Source organism: Oryx dammah, unplaced genomic scaffold (genome assembly GCF_014754425.2).
Source record: "Oryx dammah isolate SB20612 unplaced genomic scaffold, SCBI_Odam_1.1 HiC_scaffold_12, whole genome shotgun sequence".
NCBI lineage: Eukaryota > Metazoa > Chordata > Mammalia > Artiodactyla > Bovidae > Oryx > Oryx dammah.
Genome location: NW_024070196.1, coordinates 53,376,676 through 53,393,265, shown reverse-complemented (window position 1 = coordinate 53,393,265; position 16,590 = coordinate 53,376,676). Strand labels below are relative to the sequence as shown.

The 16,590-nt window shown below is 44.4% G+C and overlaps 1 protein-coding gene across 1 annotated transcript in view; it reads left to right on the top strand.

The window, feature by feature from the left end:
• The first annotated feature begins 4,489 nt into the window (after positions 1-4,489).
• Positions 4,490-16,590, top strand: part of P2RX7 (purinergic receptor P2X 7) — a 55,218-nt gene continuing 43,117 nt past the window's right edge. Inside the window, exon 1 of the mRNA XM_040250780.1 lies at positions 4,490-4,723. Within this exon, the coding sequence (XP_040106714.1) occupies positions 4,599-4,723 (125 nt within the window). The 5' untranslated portion in view covers positions 4,490-4,598. The remainder of the gene's footprint in view (positions 4,724-16,590) is intronic.

The following is a 16,590-nucleotide window of genomic DNA, read 5'->3' as shown; positions in this document are numbered from 1 at the left end:
CTTTAATCCTGCAGCATTATAATTGCTCTTAATATCTCCTGTGGCCACTGGCTTGTGAACTGCTCTCCTTGCCTTCAGAGTGCATGCACGCCCTCCATCGTCTTCTCCTTCCCTGATGCCACTGCTGAGTCTCCATGGTATTGGGTTATTTGGGGATCTGTCCTCAGCCCTCCTCTATGTCACGATGCCCCCTCTCTGAGCTGAATGCCTGCTTCCACTCTTGCCCCTTCTATCCACTTTCCACAGTGCAGCCAGAGTGATTTTACTAAAGTGAAAACAAGATCATGTCACAGCGCTGAAATTGACCTATTGCTCTAAGAATAAATTTCTGACTCCTTAACAAAAGTAGAGAAGGTTGAAATAGACTGGTTTTCCCAAAGTAGACCCTGAGACAGGATCTGGGTGAAAGTAGCTTATTTGGGATGTGAGCCCAGGAAGGGGAGTGGGGAAGTGGCATAGAGAAAGAAGGGAAGGTAGCCAATACCCTAAGATTCACTCCCCTGGAATTCTGAATTTGGGCACTGATCTGGACTTTCACTTGAATGTGAAAGTGAAAGTTGCTCAGTAGTGTCCAACTCTTTGCAACACCATGGACTATATAGTTCATGGAAATCTCCAGGCCAGAATACTGGAGTGGGTAGTGTTTCCCTTCTCCAAGGGATCTTCCCAACCCAGGGATCAAACCCAGGTCTCCCGCATTGCAGGCGGATTCTTTACCAGCTGAGTCAAAAGGGAAACCCAAGAGTACTTGAGTGAGTAGCCTATCCCTTCTCCAGTAGATCTTCCTGACCCAGGAATCGAACTGGGGTCTCCTGCATTGCAGGTGGATTCTTTACCAACTGAGCTATCAGGGAAGCCATCACTTGAATGGTGGACCTCTAACCATGATAGCCTCTGAGAAGCAGAGATGGCCAGCGTTTAGAAAGAGACACAATGGGTGGAAAGAGAGAAATGCAGAAGGGGGAACATCACAGCTTTAGACAAATTGGAAGAGCAACCTCAGCACAGGACATTTTTTTCCCTATTCTTCTGATGGGTTCTCACCATTTGGGGCCACATTTTATGCATTTCAGTTCTGTGAGATAACAGTGTTTCCTAGAAACAACAACAGCAACAACAACAAAACCTTCTTTTTTTTCTGAAGGAAGTCATTTGATTTTCTGATTCTGTAACCAGAAACACACACACCCTTGACTAAGAGAAATTCACCCAAGCCCTCCAGCCTGTTTCATTCAAGACCTAAGCTCCTACTTCACAAGGCAACAGACCACTGTAGCTCATCTTTACTGTCTCCACTCTCATTAATCATTATTTGCTCTATTATTTCATGGGAAAGTATCCCATTTTGAAGTTGTGATTTGAAGGATCTGTGGGATGTTTGGATCTGGAGTTTCATAGACTACAGATGTGGAATTCCAAAGGCAAGTTTGGTCTGGAGATACAATTTTTAAAATCTGTCAGTGTTTTGTTTTTGTTTTGGTAAGGTAATGCATATATAGGGTGGAGAAAACTTTACAGAAAGGTAATAAGTAAGTCTCTCGACAAGGACAGTTCCCTGGAGACCATCTTATATCGTTTCAGACATGGTCAACTGTATGGACATGAGACCTGTACAGTCACATAGGAACCTAGGCTTAGAACAGATCTGAGCTTGGATTGATGCCCTGCAGATGCCATCTTGAAATTCTTCATTTTTGAATAAGGGAACTTACATTTTAAATTTGCACTGCCTCTCTCCAAGTTAGGCAGGAGGACCTGTTTCTAGCTATATATCTCAGAGTCAAGCAAATAATAGACATATTTGCTCCTCTCACCCTCCCCCCACTTTTTTTTTTTTTAGTTTTTGGTGATTCTTAAAACAATATGTGTGAATTAAATTTTCCAGAGAGAAGATGCAAAAGTTATCAGTACTGTTCACTAAATATTTCTGCTTCTGTTTCTGGGCACATGAGGGATATAGAGTGAGACTGAATTTTCTGGTTCCCCAGGGGTTGGATGGGGTCAAGCAAGCATTTAAATGCTCATTCAAGAGTTTGAGGTACTGCTGCTGCTGCTGCTAAGTCGCTTCAGTTGTGTCCGACTCTGTGCGACCACATAGACAGTAGTCCATCAGGCTCCCCCGTCCCTGGGATTCTCCAGGCCAGAATACCGGAGTGGGTAGTCTTTTCCTTCTCTAGGGGATCTTCCCAACCCAGGGATCAAACTGGGGTCTCCTGCATTGCAGGCAGATTCTTTACCAACTGAGTTATCAGGGAAGCCCAAGACCGAGAGCAGCCAAATTTAAAAAAATTATTAATTTTTAAAAGAAGCTAGACAATTAGTCCCTCGTCCCTCAGCACCTGTGCTCTAACCATCAAGCTTTACTGTGGATCTCCTCTTCACATAGATGAAGATAACTGTATTATTCAGTCCTGGCAGGAAAGCAGTGATGTACTCCAGTAAAATAACTAATGATGGGACCATTTACGGAGGTGTGGGCAGAGTTCAGAGAAACCAGTAAGGGATAGCGAGCCCCCTGGGGCTGGCAACCAAATCTGAGCCTGAAGGGAAAAGGAAGGCGTGGTGCCCAGAAGTCCTACCATGTGCAGTTGGGTGGAGAGAAGCCAAGGAAACACATATCTAACCTCACTGTCCTCCTGTTCTCCTGCCTCTTGAACTGGAAGCTGGGAGGTAACGGAGTCCCTGACACAGCAGGTGAGAAAGTAAAAATCAGCTCAGATTGGAAAAGTAAAAATCTGCCTGGCTACTTAGCAGGCAGGAAGAGCAGAAATGGATAAATTCCACTGCAAAGGGAACAAGAAACAGCATTTCTGTATAGCTACAAGGTGATAATGGAGAAGGAAATGGCAACCCACTCCAGTATTCTTGCCTGGAGAATTCCATGGACAGAGGGGCCTGGCAGGCTACAGTCCATGGGGTCGCAAAGAGTCGTACATGACTGAAGCGACTTAGCATGCACAAGGTAATAATACTCCCCATCTTTGAGTGAGTGGCTGCTGCTTTGTTACTCACTGAGAAACGTCATCCTCTAAAATCACAGACTTTCAGAAACTTTGCTATTTGAAATTACATCAGTAAGAATGAAATGTTCCTGGGATTTCACTGGTGGTCCAGAGGTTAAGAATCCGCCTTGTAATAATGCAGGGGATGTGGGTTGGATCCCTGGCTGGGGAACTAAGATCCCACATGCCTCGGGGCAACTAAGCCTGTGTGCTGCAGTGAGTGAGCCTGAGTGCTCTAGAGCCCATGCACCACGTTTAGAGAGTCCATGCGTCACAATGAAAGATCCTCCATGATGCAACGAAGATCCTGCGTGCTGCAACTGAGACCCAACACAGCCAAATAAATAAATATTTTTAAAAATTAAAAAGGATGAAAGTTCCTGTTTTGCCTGGAGAACCTGAGTCATCTTGACACAGAAAGGCAGCCTCGATTTGCAACTCAGGTGCAAAACTTCCGATAAAGTGTTTCTGGAAAAAACAATCGACATCTATCTTAGCTTTATTGCTTCCAAGGAAACAGGGCCTTGGGTCCATTTTGCAATCCAGGTCTGAAGTTGGCTGTTTTATATAAACCTGCTTTGCTCTGAGCCTGTGAAAACTTGTGCATGCTCGTGCTCAGTTGCTCAGTCATGTCTAACGCTTTGCAACACCACAGGCTATACTGGAGTGGGTTGCCATGCCCTTCTCCAGGGGATCTTACCAAATCCAGGGTCAAACCCTGTGGCTCCTGCATTGGCAGGTAGGTTCTTTACTACTGAGCCACCTGGGAAACTTGCTTTCATTTAAATTTGATCTAAACTCCACCTTTCCCAGAATCTGATGAGAACTCCATCTCTTTGCTTCATGATGTGCATACCCTCATCGAATGGATTAATAAATCTAATTTTGTTGGATGGCAACAAAATTAGGCTGACTGGGTAGGTCATGGGTTGACCTACCCGTAGAGCAGGGTGGAAAGTGGATCTAGAGGGTTGGCAGGAAATATTCCCCATAGAAATAAAGTCCTCTCCCAAACCCAGCCCCCAGCAAAACAGAACAAAGTGTTGTAAAGATGTGAGAGAGGGAGGAATGGGGAGACCTTCATTCATCCAGTGTTCACATACATCTGGGGCTGAATAAAGGGTTCTAGAAATGAACTGATCTTCTAGAAATGAACTGATCTGTCTCTGAGTGGGCCCTGAGGCAACGGAAGGATCTGGGCTCTTTACTAAAACACAGTGGAAGCACTGGGTCTCCTGACATTTAACGGGCTGTCCCTTTACCCCAGCTGAAATGAGCCAAAAAATAGTGAAAGGAAAAAGGGGATAAGGCAGAATTCTTAAAATGCCCTTCCTTTGAACACCATCTTTGTGCAGGAATCTGGGGGAGGCCGGCTAGGGCGTGGATATCCGAGGCACTTAGCTTCACTTGTTTATTCCCTGGCACTTCTGGGGCCATTGCCAGGACCCGCCCTCTCTCTGCCGTCATTGGAGGAACTCAAAGCCTTCTGCTAAGAATCCGGACATTTCACTCTCCTCGTCCTGGAGGGTCTGCGGTGGCCAGAACGGGGAGGGTTGAGCCCTGGTCCAGCCCTGAGTGGAGAGCGAGCCTCTCACCATGACAGCCTGCTGCAGCTGGAATGATGTTTTCCAGTATGAGACAGACAAAATCATCTGGATCCAAAGCAAGACTTATGGCACCATTAAATGGTTCTTCCACGTGGTGCTCTTTTCTTACATTGGGTAAGTAGGGTGTGGGGATGACCCTAAGTCTCTGCAGTGGCTAGCAGCACAGAAAACCTCAAGGTTCAGCTTCTGGGGCACATCCTGAATTCCTTGAGGTTTTAAAATCTGAGATGTGAGGCTGACAGCCAGCTGGGGAGGAGTGGGAGTTGAGGGAGGAAGCAGCAGGCAAGAGGAAGCAGTGCAAGTCAGCTGCAAGAAGAAGCCACGGGAAGGGAGGGTGACAGTTTGGGTTCTAACCCAGGCCTGCTGGGGCAAGCTGGGCCAGGGCATGCCTGGGGAAGGTGGGAAAATGCAGGGGAACACCCTGGATTCCAGCAGAGGAATCAAGGATTCAGGGTGCGCCTGGTATAAGGCTGGCATCTATGTGAGTCATCACCACTTCAGGGAGGAATAGGATCAGACCTGTAAATTCACTTTAGGCCCTCCCAGATGTCAAGAAGACCTTCTTTGATTAAAAAAAAAAAATCTTATTGAGGTATAATTCAGATACCAAACAAGTCACTCATTTAAAGTGTATAATTCAGTAATTCTTAGTATAGTCAGAGTTGTGCAACCATCACCATAATCGATTTCAGAATATTTTCATCACTTCAAAAAAACCACTCCCACATCCCTCAACCATCACTTTCATCCATCTATTTCCCTGCAGCTCTAGGCACCCACTATTGTATTTTCAGTCGCTATGGATCTGTCTATTCTGGATATTTCATATAAATGGAATCATGCAATATGTGGTCCTCTGTGTCTGGCTTCTTCTACTTAGCATTGTGTTTTCAAGGTTCATCCATGCTGGAACATGTTTCCTTACTGCATTCTCTTTTTTGGCTGAGTAATACTTCATTTTATGGATATACCACTGTGGGGTGGAAATCTGGGTTGTCTCCAGTTTCAGGCTATGATGAATGATGTGCTATGAATGTTTGTGTATGAACATGTCTTCAGTTTCTTGGGTATGTACCTCTGAATGGAATTGGTGGATCCTTCGATAAACTCTATTTTTAACCTTTTGAGAAACTGCCCAGTTGTGTTTCACAGTCGCTGCTCCATTTCGTATTCCCACCAACCATGTATGTTCCATTTTCCCCACATCCTCATCACTACTTGATAGTGTCTGTCTTTTGGAGTATAGGCATCCTAGTGAGTGATTAACTCATTGTGATTTTTAAAAATAATTTATTTTGTTGTTATTTTTGGTTGTGCTGGGTCTCCATTGCTGCGTGCAGGCTTTCTTACTGCACCGGCTTCTATTGTTGCAGAGCACAAGTTCGCAGGCTTCAGCAATTGTGGCTCGTGGGCTCAGCAGTTGGGGCCATTGGCTTAGTTGCTCTTGCGGCATGTGGAATCTTCCCAGGCTAGTGATTGAACCATGTCCCCTGCATTGACAGTCAGATTCTTATCCACTGCGCCACCAGTGAAGTCTTCATTGTGTCTTTTGACTCATAATTCCCTAGTGGCTAAAGTCCCCTTGCTCTCTGTGATGATGGTGGTGATGATGATAACTTGAATCTATTAGGGAGACAGTGTAGTTTACCAGTTAAAAGTTAAAGCAACTTATTTCATAAGCCTGGCTAAGTTTCCTTGACTAAGTCACTTAACCTCTCAGAGCTTAGTTTCTGCATCAGTGCATAGCACTGTTGTGATAATCACACAAGAAAAGGCCTGACAAGCCCTTATCGATGCCTAGCTTCACAAATGATAGCTCTTTATTAAAAATAACCTTTTTGAATATAATAGGTACTTTCACAAATACTCTCTCCTTTGACTTTTAAAGTAACCATGCCCAAGCTTGGATTTGAGATCTGGAAATGTGGGTTCAAATATCCTTCACTTTTTTGAGCCTTGATTCCTCATCTGTAAAATGGGGATAATAGTTGTGAGAATGAAAAGAATTAATAAAATGTAAAATGGCTGTGAAAAATACTCAACATATGGCCAGGCCAAAGTGTTAGTTCTTCTTCTTAATAATATTACCAGGAATATCATTATTTGAGTCATGTTTACTATTCAATAAATAATAAGCATGTATGTTAAAATTCTAAAATAAAACATATTACTTAGACCAGATATCACTGAATAGATAATAAAGAATATAGTTAGCAAATGCTCCCTTATGAGTCAATACATAGATCCCATGTCACAGTTCCACACTGTGATGCGGTTTCCCGGTATTCTTGGGTCTAGCACACAATGTCTTAAAAGCAGATTATTGTATATATAAGAACAGATTATTATGAGAACACCTTACAATGATAAATATTTTTCTTTCATATGGTGGGATTTTATCTTAAGAGCGTTTAATTCCCGCAAGTTCAGCTGTACACGATCCACAGGAGCATGGAGAGAGAGCACAATTTATTTACTTTATTATTATTTTTTATTTAAATTTATTTATTTCAATTGGAGGCTAATTACTTTACAGTATTGTGGTGGCTTTTGCCATACATTCACATGAATCCGCCACAGGTGTACATGTGTTCCCATCCTGACCCTCCCTCCCACCTCCCTCCCCATTCAATCCCTCTAGGTCATCCCAGCGCACTAGCCCTGAGCACCCTGCCTCATGCATCGAACCTGGACTGGCTATCTGTTTCACATATGATAATATACATGTTTCAATGCTATTCTCTCAGATCATCCCACCCTCGCCTTCTCCCACAGTCCTAAAGACTGTTCTATACATCTGTGGAGACAGCACAACTTAAACAGTGCGATGAGTCAACAATTGGGTGCCTGGGACTAAGCTCGTGATGGGGTTCCCTCAGTCTCTGTTCCCACATGCTTCTCATAACAGTGAGCATCTTGCCACTCTACCTGTGAATGTTTTCCACCCAAAACGTCCCCTAAAATAAGCCAACTCCTTCACCTTCACTGAGAGCAAAACTCAGAAAACAGTAGCTTGTTCCAGAGCTGAAGGGAAAACTGGCTCTGATGAACTCGTGGGGAGGTGGAAGATCTGTTTGCTATGCATTGTGGACAATTTAGGGTCCTACCTGATGGCTCAGCAGTAAAGAATCTGCCTGAAATGCAGGAGACCCAGGTTTGATCCCTGGGTTGGGAAGATCCCCTGGAGGAGGGCACGGCAACCTACTCCAGTACCCTTGCCTAGAGAATTCCATAGACAGAGGAACCTGGTGGGCTGCAGTCCATAGGGTCACACAGAGTTGGACATGACTGAAGTGACTCAGCAGCAGCAGCAATAGCAGTGGACAATTCAAGGATTTACCGTAGGCAACTTTAACAAGACACAATTTTTACCTAAGTGCTGACTTTACAAGATAACCCCCACATAAAATGCTTCTCCACTGTTTATATTTTAAAATATAAAACTGAAGAAAAAGTATTTCTGGCTTTGCTTTCTCCCCCGTCTGTGTTAACCATATAGTTATTTACATCTCACTGAATGAAGCCCCATAGAACACCTGTCTCCAACCTTTTTGGCACAGGGACTCGTTTTGTGAAAGACAATTTTTCCACGGATGGGGGGTGGGTGTGTGGGGTGGGAGGCTGTGTTTCAGGTGGTAATGTGAGCAATGGAGAACAGCAGATGAAGCTTCCTTCACTGGCCCACAGCTCACCTCCTGCTGTGTAGCCCGCTTCCCAGCAGGCCACAGCAAGTATGGGTCGCTGGCCCAGGGTTTGGGGACCCTTGCCATAGAACACAGCTTGGAAAATGCTGCCTTACAATGTACTGTGAGGCCTCAAGTTGATATAACTGCAGCTAGGCCATCTGTGAAATGGGTAGACCCACGATGCACAGGGATTGGGGGAGGTAGTTGACATCAAATAATGTGGACCAGAGGCGGAAATCCAAACAGCTTTAGGTAATACTCAGGATATATATAGCAACAGGGGGAGGATTCTGGTCATGAGGTCCTGGGTTCAGAGGCTGTCTACACTCCGGCTGAAAAGGCAGAGTCGGGATAATGAAAGAAGACAGGGAGGTACAAGGCAGGCAATAGAGGAAATAAGACAAGAGGCTGATCAGCATCTCACAGTCCTTCACAACTGGGTTCAGATTTAGAATCAAAGGCAAGGGTTGTATCCACAGGCAAGATCAAGCAGCTCCAGATTCCAGGGCTCCGGGAGTGCGGGAGTGCGTGAAGAGGATACTGAACAGGGCTGTGTTAGGCAGAATTGTTTGGCTACTAAATGACAGAAACCTAAGTCATGTTGGCCACCAAGCCACATAGGGGGATTTATTCTCACATAACTGGGCAGTGGAAGAGACGGAGCGGTCCTCAGACATGGATGGTTATAAAAGTTCAGGCTTTGTAAAATTGTGGGGGCTGGGTCTCTCTCCACACACTTTTTTTTCCCCCATTTATATTTCTCTCCCCACATCTTGGCTCTATTTCTTGAATAGGCTCTCTATGTAGCTGGATGTCACATTCATATCCCCACATCCTCCCCTTTTAGCAACCCCAGAGGAACAAACAAGTCTTTTCTGATAGCTCTGGCAAAAAATTCACAGAAAAGACTGATGGTTGTGCTGTGCTATGCTAAGTTGCTTCAGTCATGTCCGACTCTTTGCGACCTTATGAAGCCCACCAGGCTTCTCTGTCCATGCAATTTTCCAGGCAAGAATACTGGAGTGGGTTATCATTTTCTACTCCAGGGGATCCCAGAAGAAGTAGGAAAAGTGGGTGGAAGGAAAAGACAGACAAAAACCAAATAGCCACTACAGGTCTTTCCAAAAGCCAGGAATTCCAGGGACTTCTGAAGGCTACAGGTCTCTTCCTGGCTTGTCTCAACCCAGTACCTGGGCTGTGGAGACTCCACCCCAAATTATTGTCAAGGCTGGGACATTGGTATTCTCAACAAAAAGTGCCTCTGAGAATCAGCTCCTGGTTTTCCAAGACTCTGTTTCATCTTCTGGCCTCAATGAGATGGGAAGAATGGGATAATGATGACTACACTCCAGGAAAACTGAGAATCAAACACCTGAATGACAATAAAGATAACTTCTTTCTACTGTTAGCTTTATTTATATCATCTCATTTGATGTGCTGGGACTTAAGTATTCTCTTCATTATTTCACAGATAAGGAAATGGAAGCTATGAAAGATGGAGTTACATTATTAAAAGTCATCCAGTTAGAAAGTGAGTGAAGTCGCTTAGTTGCTAAGTTGCTTCAGTCACGTCCGACTCTTTGCGACCCCATAGACTGTAGCCTACCAGGCTCCTCTGTCCATGGGATTTTCCAAGCAAGAATACTGGAGTGGGTTGCCATTTCCTTCTCCAGGAGATCTTCCCGACCCAGGGACTGAACCCAGGTTTCCCACATTGTAGGCAGACACTTTACCGTCTGAGCCACATTTCAATCCAAAACCAATGTTCTTAACCCACAAACCATACCACTAAAGTAGTTATCTGTCAGACTTTGAAAGCCCAGGCACTGGGTCTCCTCAATATTTAGCCAACCATTCTTCCTTTTCACCAGGCTCTTCTTTGTCTTTCTGAGTTGACCAGGGCGAGTGAAGGATGATGATGGAGGCTGGGATGAGCATCCCATCATTTTTTCTCTCTCCATTGTTTATTCATTCCCTCAATGTTATTATTTTATTTTGTATATTTATTTATGTGGCTGCATCAGGTCTTAGTTGTGGCATGCGGGATCTTTATTTGCAGCGTGCAAACTCTCAGTTGTGGCACGTGGGATCTAGTTCCCCAACCAGGGATTGAACCTGAGCCCCCTGCATTTGGAGCACAGAGTCCTAGCCACTGGCCCACCAGAAAAGTCCCCATTCCCCAAATTTTAGAGTATCTACTATGAGTCAGACTCTGTAAACATTAATATAATAGAGATTATATTAATAACAGTCAGTGAAACAAAGTTCTGGCAACTCATTGCATTATATTCTAAAGGAGGAAAGAGACATGATATGAAAATGCAGAAACATAATAAAATGTCTGACGGTGTTAAGTGCTATGAAGAGTAATAATTTAGGGAAGAGGACAGAGAATGAGCATATGTGTGATAGAGGCATATGGGCTGAGATCTGCCCACAAAAAGGGAACAAGTCACGAAATATCTGGAAGAAGAGTGTTTCTGATGGAGGGAATAGGAAGTGCAAAGGCCCTGAAGTGAGGACTTGATAGGGTATTCAAGGAAAAGCAAGGAGGTCAGAGTGGTAGAAGCAGAGTGAACAACGCATTGAAGGAGAGGTAACCTGGGTGGAGATGGGAGGACAGATGATTCAAGTCCTTGAAGGCCCACTCTGAGTTATTTGGATTTCATTCTGAATGATTTGAGAGGAAGATTTAAAGCTGAGAAGTAAAAGATATTGGTGTTTTCTTGGGAAGATTTCCCTCTTCACTAGAGACTAGTCCTCTCAGAAGCTTTTCCAATAAATACAGAAGAGCAGGGAAGGTTGAGAGAGAAACAGGAGAACAAACTCTACTCACAACTGCTTCTTCTCCCTCAAGTTAGCCTCCACCCAGGAAAATAGCAAAGGCAACATTGTCCTGCACAGCCTCAGGCTCTCTGTCACCATGGAGATGGTGCTGTTGTGCTAATTTGCAATCATTAAACGTAGCTCCTGGCTGGCTGCCCATTACCAGAGGGTGACCACACACTTGTGTTGCTGGGTTTCCTCTTGTGGAATGGAAGTGAGTCCCCCGCACAGGCGGAAAGAGTCACCAGAGGCCAGAGAGGGGCAAATCCAACTCAGGCATGGCCCCTGCCACTTGAGGGTGACAGAAACATGACGATATCTGCCATGTTCTCAACGCACCCCGGGCCGCTGGTTGATGCGACAGGGATGGGAAGGCCCAGAGAAGACCCACTGCAGGAGGAGACCCCCTCCAGGAGAAGAATTGAGCCACCTTATATATGAGGCCAAGACACCAGCAAACGCAAATGAATGGAAGCAAAACAGAGGAGCAGTCAGAAGGTCAGCGTGTTCCAGAACCTGGTGAGTGAGAAGGAAGGAGCAGGAGCTGAGGACAGAGGTAGGCAGGGGCCAGGGTTGGGATTTGTTTCTCAATGCCATGGGAAGCCACTAGAAAGTTTTATACAAGGGAATGAAACCATTTGATTCACGCTTTTAAAAGCACTGTCAAGCCACTGTGCAGACTGTAGATTGTTGGGGGGCAAAAGGGGCAGTGATGGGACCAGTAAGAAGGCTTTTGAAGCCACCCAGAGGAGAGAAGGTGGTGACTTGGACTAGAATGGGGTAGTGCACCTGGAGAGAAGTGAGCAAACAGGCTATGTTTTAGAGGTAAAAATGACAGATTTTCTAGAAGGCAAAGATGACGCTAGGTTTCTTGGTGGATGATGATGCCTTTTATCAACATAAAAGACCAAGAAGAGGCTAGATTGCCAACTAACGCAGCATTGTTAACTATGTCAAACTATTAAAACACCTCGACTACTACCATATTTCAGCTTCCCTTCACTAATGTCTAAACCAAAACATTAAAAAAGCTAGAAGCACAGAGTCTTCAAAAAAAAAAAAAGATGGTGAATGATTTTTTTTTTTTAAGTGAATGATTTTCATTTTATGAAGAGCTTGTCCTATTGTCCTGGTTTTCTCATTTCAGTGCAGAATGGCAGAGGCCTCTCTGTGGACCGGCTATCACATACTGGCAGGCTTCTGGGCACCACACTCGAGCCCTGCTTCCCACGAGGGTAGAGATCTCCCAGCCCCGCTGGGTTTGGAACACCATGCTGGGAAGAGCAAGGACGAGATTACATAGATTATTCACACTACTACACATGTCAACTGACTGGTGTGCAAAATGTCAGAGAAGTGGAACTAGAGAAGCCAGCAGGAATCCAACTGGGAACAGGCTTGGACTTCATCCTGAGAACACTGAGAAAGGAAGAGTCTTTCCTACCCCACTGTCAACATTTTATTATGAAAAATTCCAACCATAAAGGAAACATTAAGGGTTTTATAGATTCAGAGTTCATACTGAGGGTTAATAATTTCATTCTAAAGAAAGCATTCTACTTTCAATATGGCAACACCTATTGAGTACTACTGAGTGCTTAGCATGGGCCAGATTCTGTTCTTAGCTTATGACATGTATTAGCCTGTTTGATCCTTATAAATAACCCTACAGAATTGGTCCTCATAATGTGTAACCATGACTTGAACAGCGTAACTACTGGAAAATTCCCAGGTAATGGGTTCCACTTCTTGACTGTATGTCACAACTTAATTTCCCAGCATCCCTTGCAGCTAGGACACAGGCATGAGACTCAAGCTTTTCAAACATATGCACCGTGCAACAACGCTTTGGTACACAGGAAATAACATGGGGTGGTGAGCATGAGCAGAATTCATCTGAAGGAATGTATGGGGCTGATACCAGCCTTGACTGACACCATAGGGGCCACTTCCTGGACCCCATGTTTAGAGATCCCACCCTGGCTCTCTGCTAGCTGTGAGCTTCTCTATGGAGTAAGGAGCCTGTGGGACTGTATTAGTTTTCTATTGCTGCATAACAAATTACTACAAACTCACCTAAAATACTGCCACTTATTAGCTCACAGTTCTGTAGGTCAGTAGTTTGGGCCTGGCATGGCTGGGTTCTCTGCTCAGCGTCTCACAAGGTTGAAATCAAAACGTTATGCTGTGCTGAGTTCTCACTTTGAGAGAAAATTCACTTCCAAGCTCATTCTCCCTGTTGGTAGAATTCAATTCTGTGCCATCATGGGACTCAGAGCTCTGCTAGCCAGGGGCCACTCTCAGATTGTAGAGACCACTTGCATTTTTTATTGTGTGGCTCCCCTCTATCTTCAAGCCAGTGATGGCACAATGTTTTCATGCCTCAAATCTCTGACCTCTCTTCTGGGACCAGCCAAAGGAAATGCCCTACTTTTAAAGGCTCAGGGACTTCCCTGGTGGTCCAGTGGTTAAGAATCCGCCTGCCAATGCAGGAGACATGGGTTCAATCCCTGGTCCAGGAAGATCTCACATGCCACAGGGCATCTAAACCTGTGGGCCACAAGTACTGATGCCGACACTCTAGAGCCTGGGTGCCATAACTACTGAGCCCACGCACCACAACTGCGGAAGCGAATGCACCCTAGAGCCAGTGCAACAAGAGAAGCCACTGCAATAAGCCTGCACGTGGCAACTACAGAGTATAACTAGCAACTAGCTTACCACAGCTAGAGAAAGCCCCCGAGTAGCAATAAGACCCAGTGCAGTCAAAAGTAAATAAATATCTTTAAAAATACACTAGAAGGAATCAACTGCAAAATAAAGGAGACAGAAGAATAGATAAGTGAGCTGGAAGATAGAATGATGGAAGTAACTGGCATGAAACAGAAGAAAGAAGAAAAGAACTGACAATAGTCTCAGAGACCTCTGGGACAACATTCAATGCACCACATTCAAATTATAGGGCTCCCAGAAGAAGAAGAAGAAAAAGGATTTGAGAAAATATTTGAAGAGTATATAGTCAAAACCTTACCTAACATGGGAGAGGAAATAGTCAATCAAGTCCAGGAAGCACAGAGGGTCCCATATGGGATAAACCCAAGAAGAAATATGCCAAGACACATATCAACGAAACTATCAAAAATTAAATACAAAGAAAAAAATATTAAAAGCAGCGAGGAAAAAGCAAAAATAAAAAGCACATAAGGGAATCCCCAGAAAGTCTGTTATGACTTTCAAACGTTTAAATAAGCAGCATGTGGGCCTCCACTTGTTCTCTTGCCTCCACTTGTTCTCAGCTGTTAATTTCCCGTCACTGCTGGAACAATCCAACCACAAACTTAGAAACATAAAATAACAATTATTCTCTCCAAGTTTTGGAGAAACCTCAAATCAGTATCACTAGGTCAAAACTGAGGTCAGCAGGGCCATGCTCCCTCCAGAGGCTCTAGAGAAGACTTTTCCCGCTTGCAGTTTCTGGGGGTGGCCTGTATTCCTTGGCTTGGAGTCACATCACACCAGTCTTCAAGGCCTGCATCCCTGACTCTCCGTTTCACCTTCATGAACCTTTCTCCTGTATGTGTGTATGTATGTGTGCATGAAATCTTCTGTCTTTTTTCTTAATTTTTAATCAAAAATTTTTGGATTTTTCGCTGTGCTGGGTCTTCTTTGCTACACATGGGCTTTCTCTAGTTGCAAAAAGTGGGGGCTACTCTCTAGTTACAGCCCATGGGCTTCTCAAGACAATGGCTTCACTTTTAGCAGAGCACAGACTCTAGGACATGAGGGGTTCACAGTAGCTGTGGCTCAAGGGCTCTAGAGTGCAGTCTCAGTAGTTGTGGCTCACAGGCTTAGCTGCCCTGCAGCATGTAGACTCTTCCTGAAACAGGGATCAAACCTGTGTCCCCTGCATTTGCAGGTGGACTCTCAACCACTGGACCACCGGGGAAGTCCCTCTGTCTCTCTGTTATAAGAACACATATGATGGCATGTAGGGCCTACCTAATTCAGGATAATCTCACCACCTCAAAATCCTTAACTTAATCACATCTATAAAGACTTTTTCCCCAAACAGGATAACAGTTATAAATTCTGGGGATTAGGACATGATAGCTTTGGGGTCATTATTCAGCCTCCTATAGGAGATGTGGCCCCAGGCATTGAGCTCACTGGGGCATGGCAGTGACTAAGATTCTGGCACTCAAACACTATTGGCATGAATTTCTACCTATGGCTCAGCAGTGGCTGGCAGAGTCTTTTCTCTGGAATAGTACCTGTTTTCTGGGTGTTGTTCCTAGCTGTGCATTGTTTCAGCAAGCCGGGTTTTTGGTCTACCAAGAGACTGTATGAATTACCTAATGTCCTTTTAAAATCTCCTTTTTCCTTTATTTTTTAAACAACTTTCAGTTCAGTTCAGTCGCTCAGTCATGTCCAACTCTGCGACCCCATGAACTGTAGCATGCCAGGCCCCCCTGTCCATCACCAACTCCTGGAGTTCACTCAAACTCATGTCCATTGAGTCAGTGATGCCATCCAACCATCTCATCCTCTGTTGTCCCCTTCTCCTCCTGCCCTCAATCTTTCCCAGCATCAGGGTCTTTTCGAATGAGTCAGCTCTTCACATGAGGTGGCCAAAGTATTAGAGTTTCAGCTTCAACGTCAGTCCTTCCACTGAACACCCAGGACTGATCTCCTTTAGGACAGACTGGTTAGATCTTCTTGCAGTCCAAGGGATTCTCAAGAGTCTTCTGCAACACCACAGTTCAAAAGCATCAATTCTTCTGCACTCAGTTTTCTTTATAGTCCAACTCTCACATCCATACATGACCACTGGAAAAACCATAGCCTTGACTAGACAGACCTTTGTTGGCAAAGTAATGTCACTGCCTTTTAATATGCTGTCTAGGTTGGTCATAACTTTCCTTCCAAGGAGTAAGCATCTTTTAATTTCATAGATGAAATCACCATCTGCAGTGATTTTGGAGCCCAGAACAATAAGGTCAGCTACTGTTCCCCCTGTTTCCCCATCTATTTGCCATGAAGTGACGGGACTGGATGCCATGATCTTCGTTTTCTGAATGTTGAGCTTTAAGCCAACTTTTTCACTCTCATCTTTCACTTTTATCAAGAAGCTTTTTAGTTCCTCTTCACTTTCTGCCATAAGAGTGGTGTCATCCAGTTTGTGCTTAATCCAGCCCAGTGTTTCTCATGATGTACTCTGCATATAAGTTAAATAAGCAGGGTGACAATATACAGCCTTGACATACTCCTTTTCCTATTTGGAACCAGTCTGTTGTTCCATGTCCAGTTCTAACTGTTGCTTCCTGACCTGCATATAGGTTTCTCAAGAGGTAGGTCAGGTGGTCTGGTATTCCCATCTCTTTCAGGATTTTCCACAGTTTATTGTGATCCAACAGAGGTATAATTTATTATATCATAAAAGTCACCTATTTTAAGCATATACTTCAATGA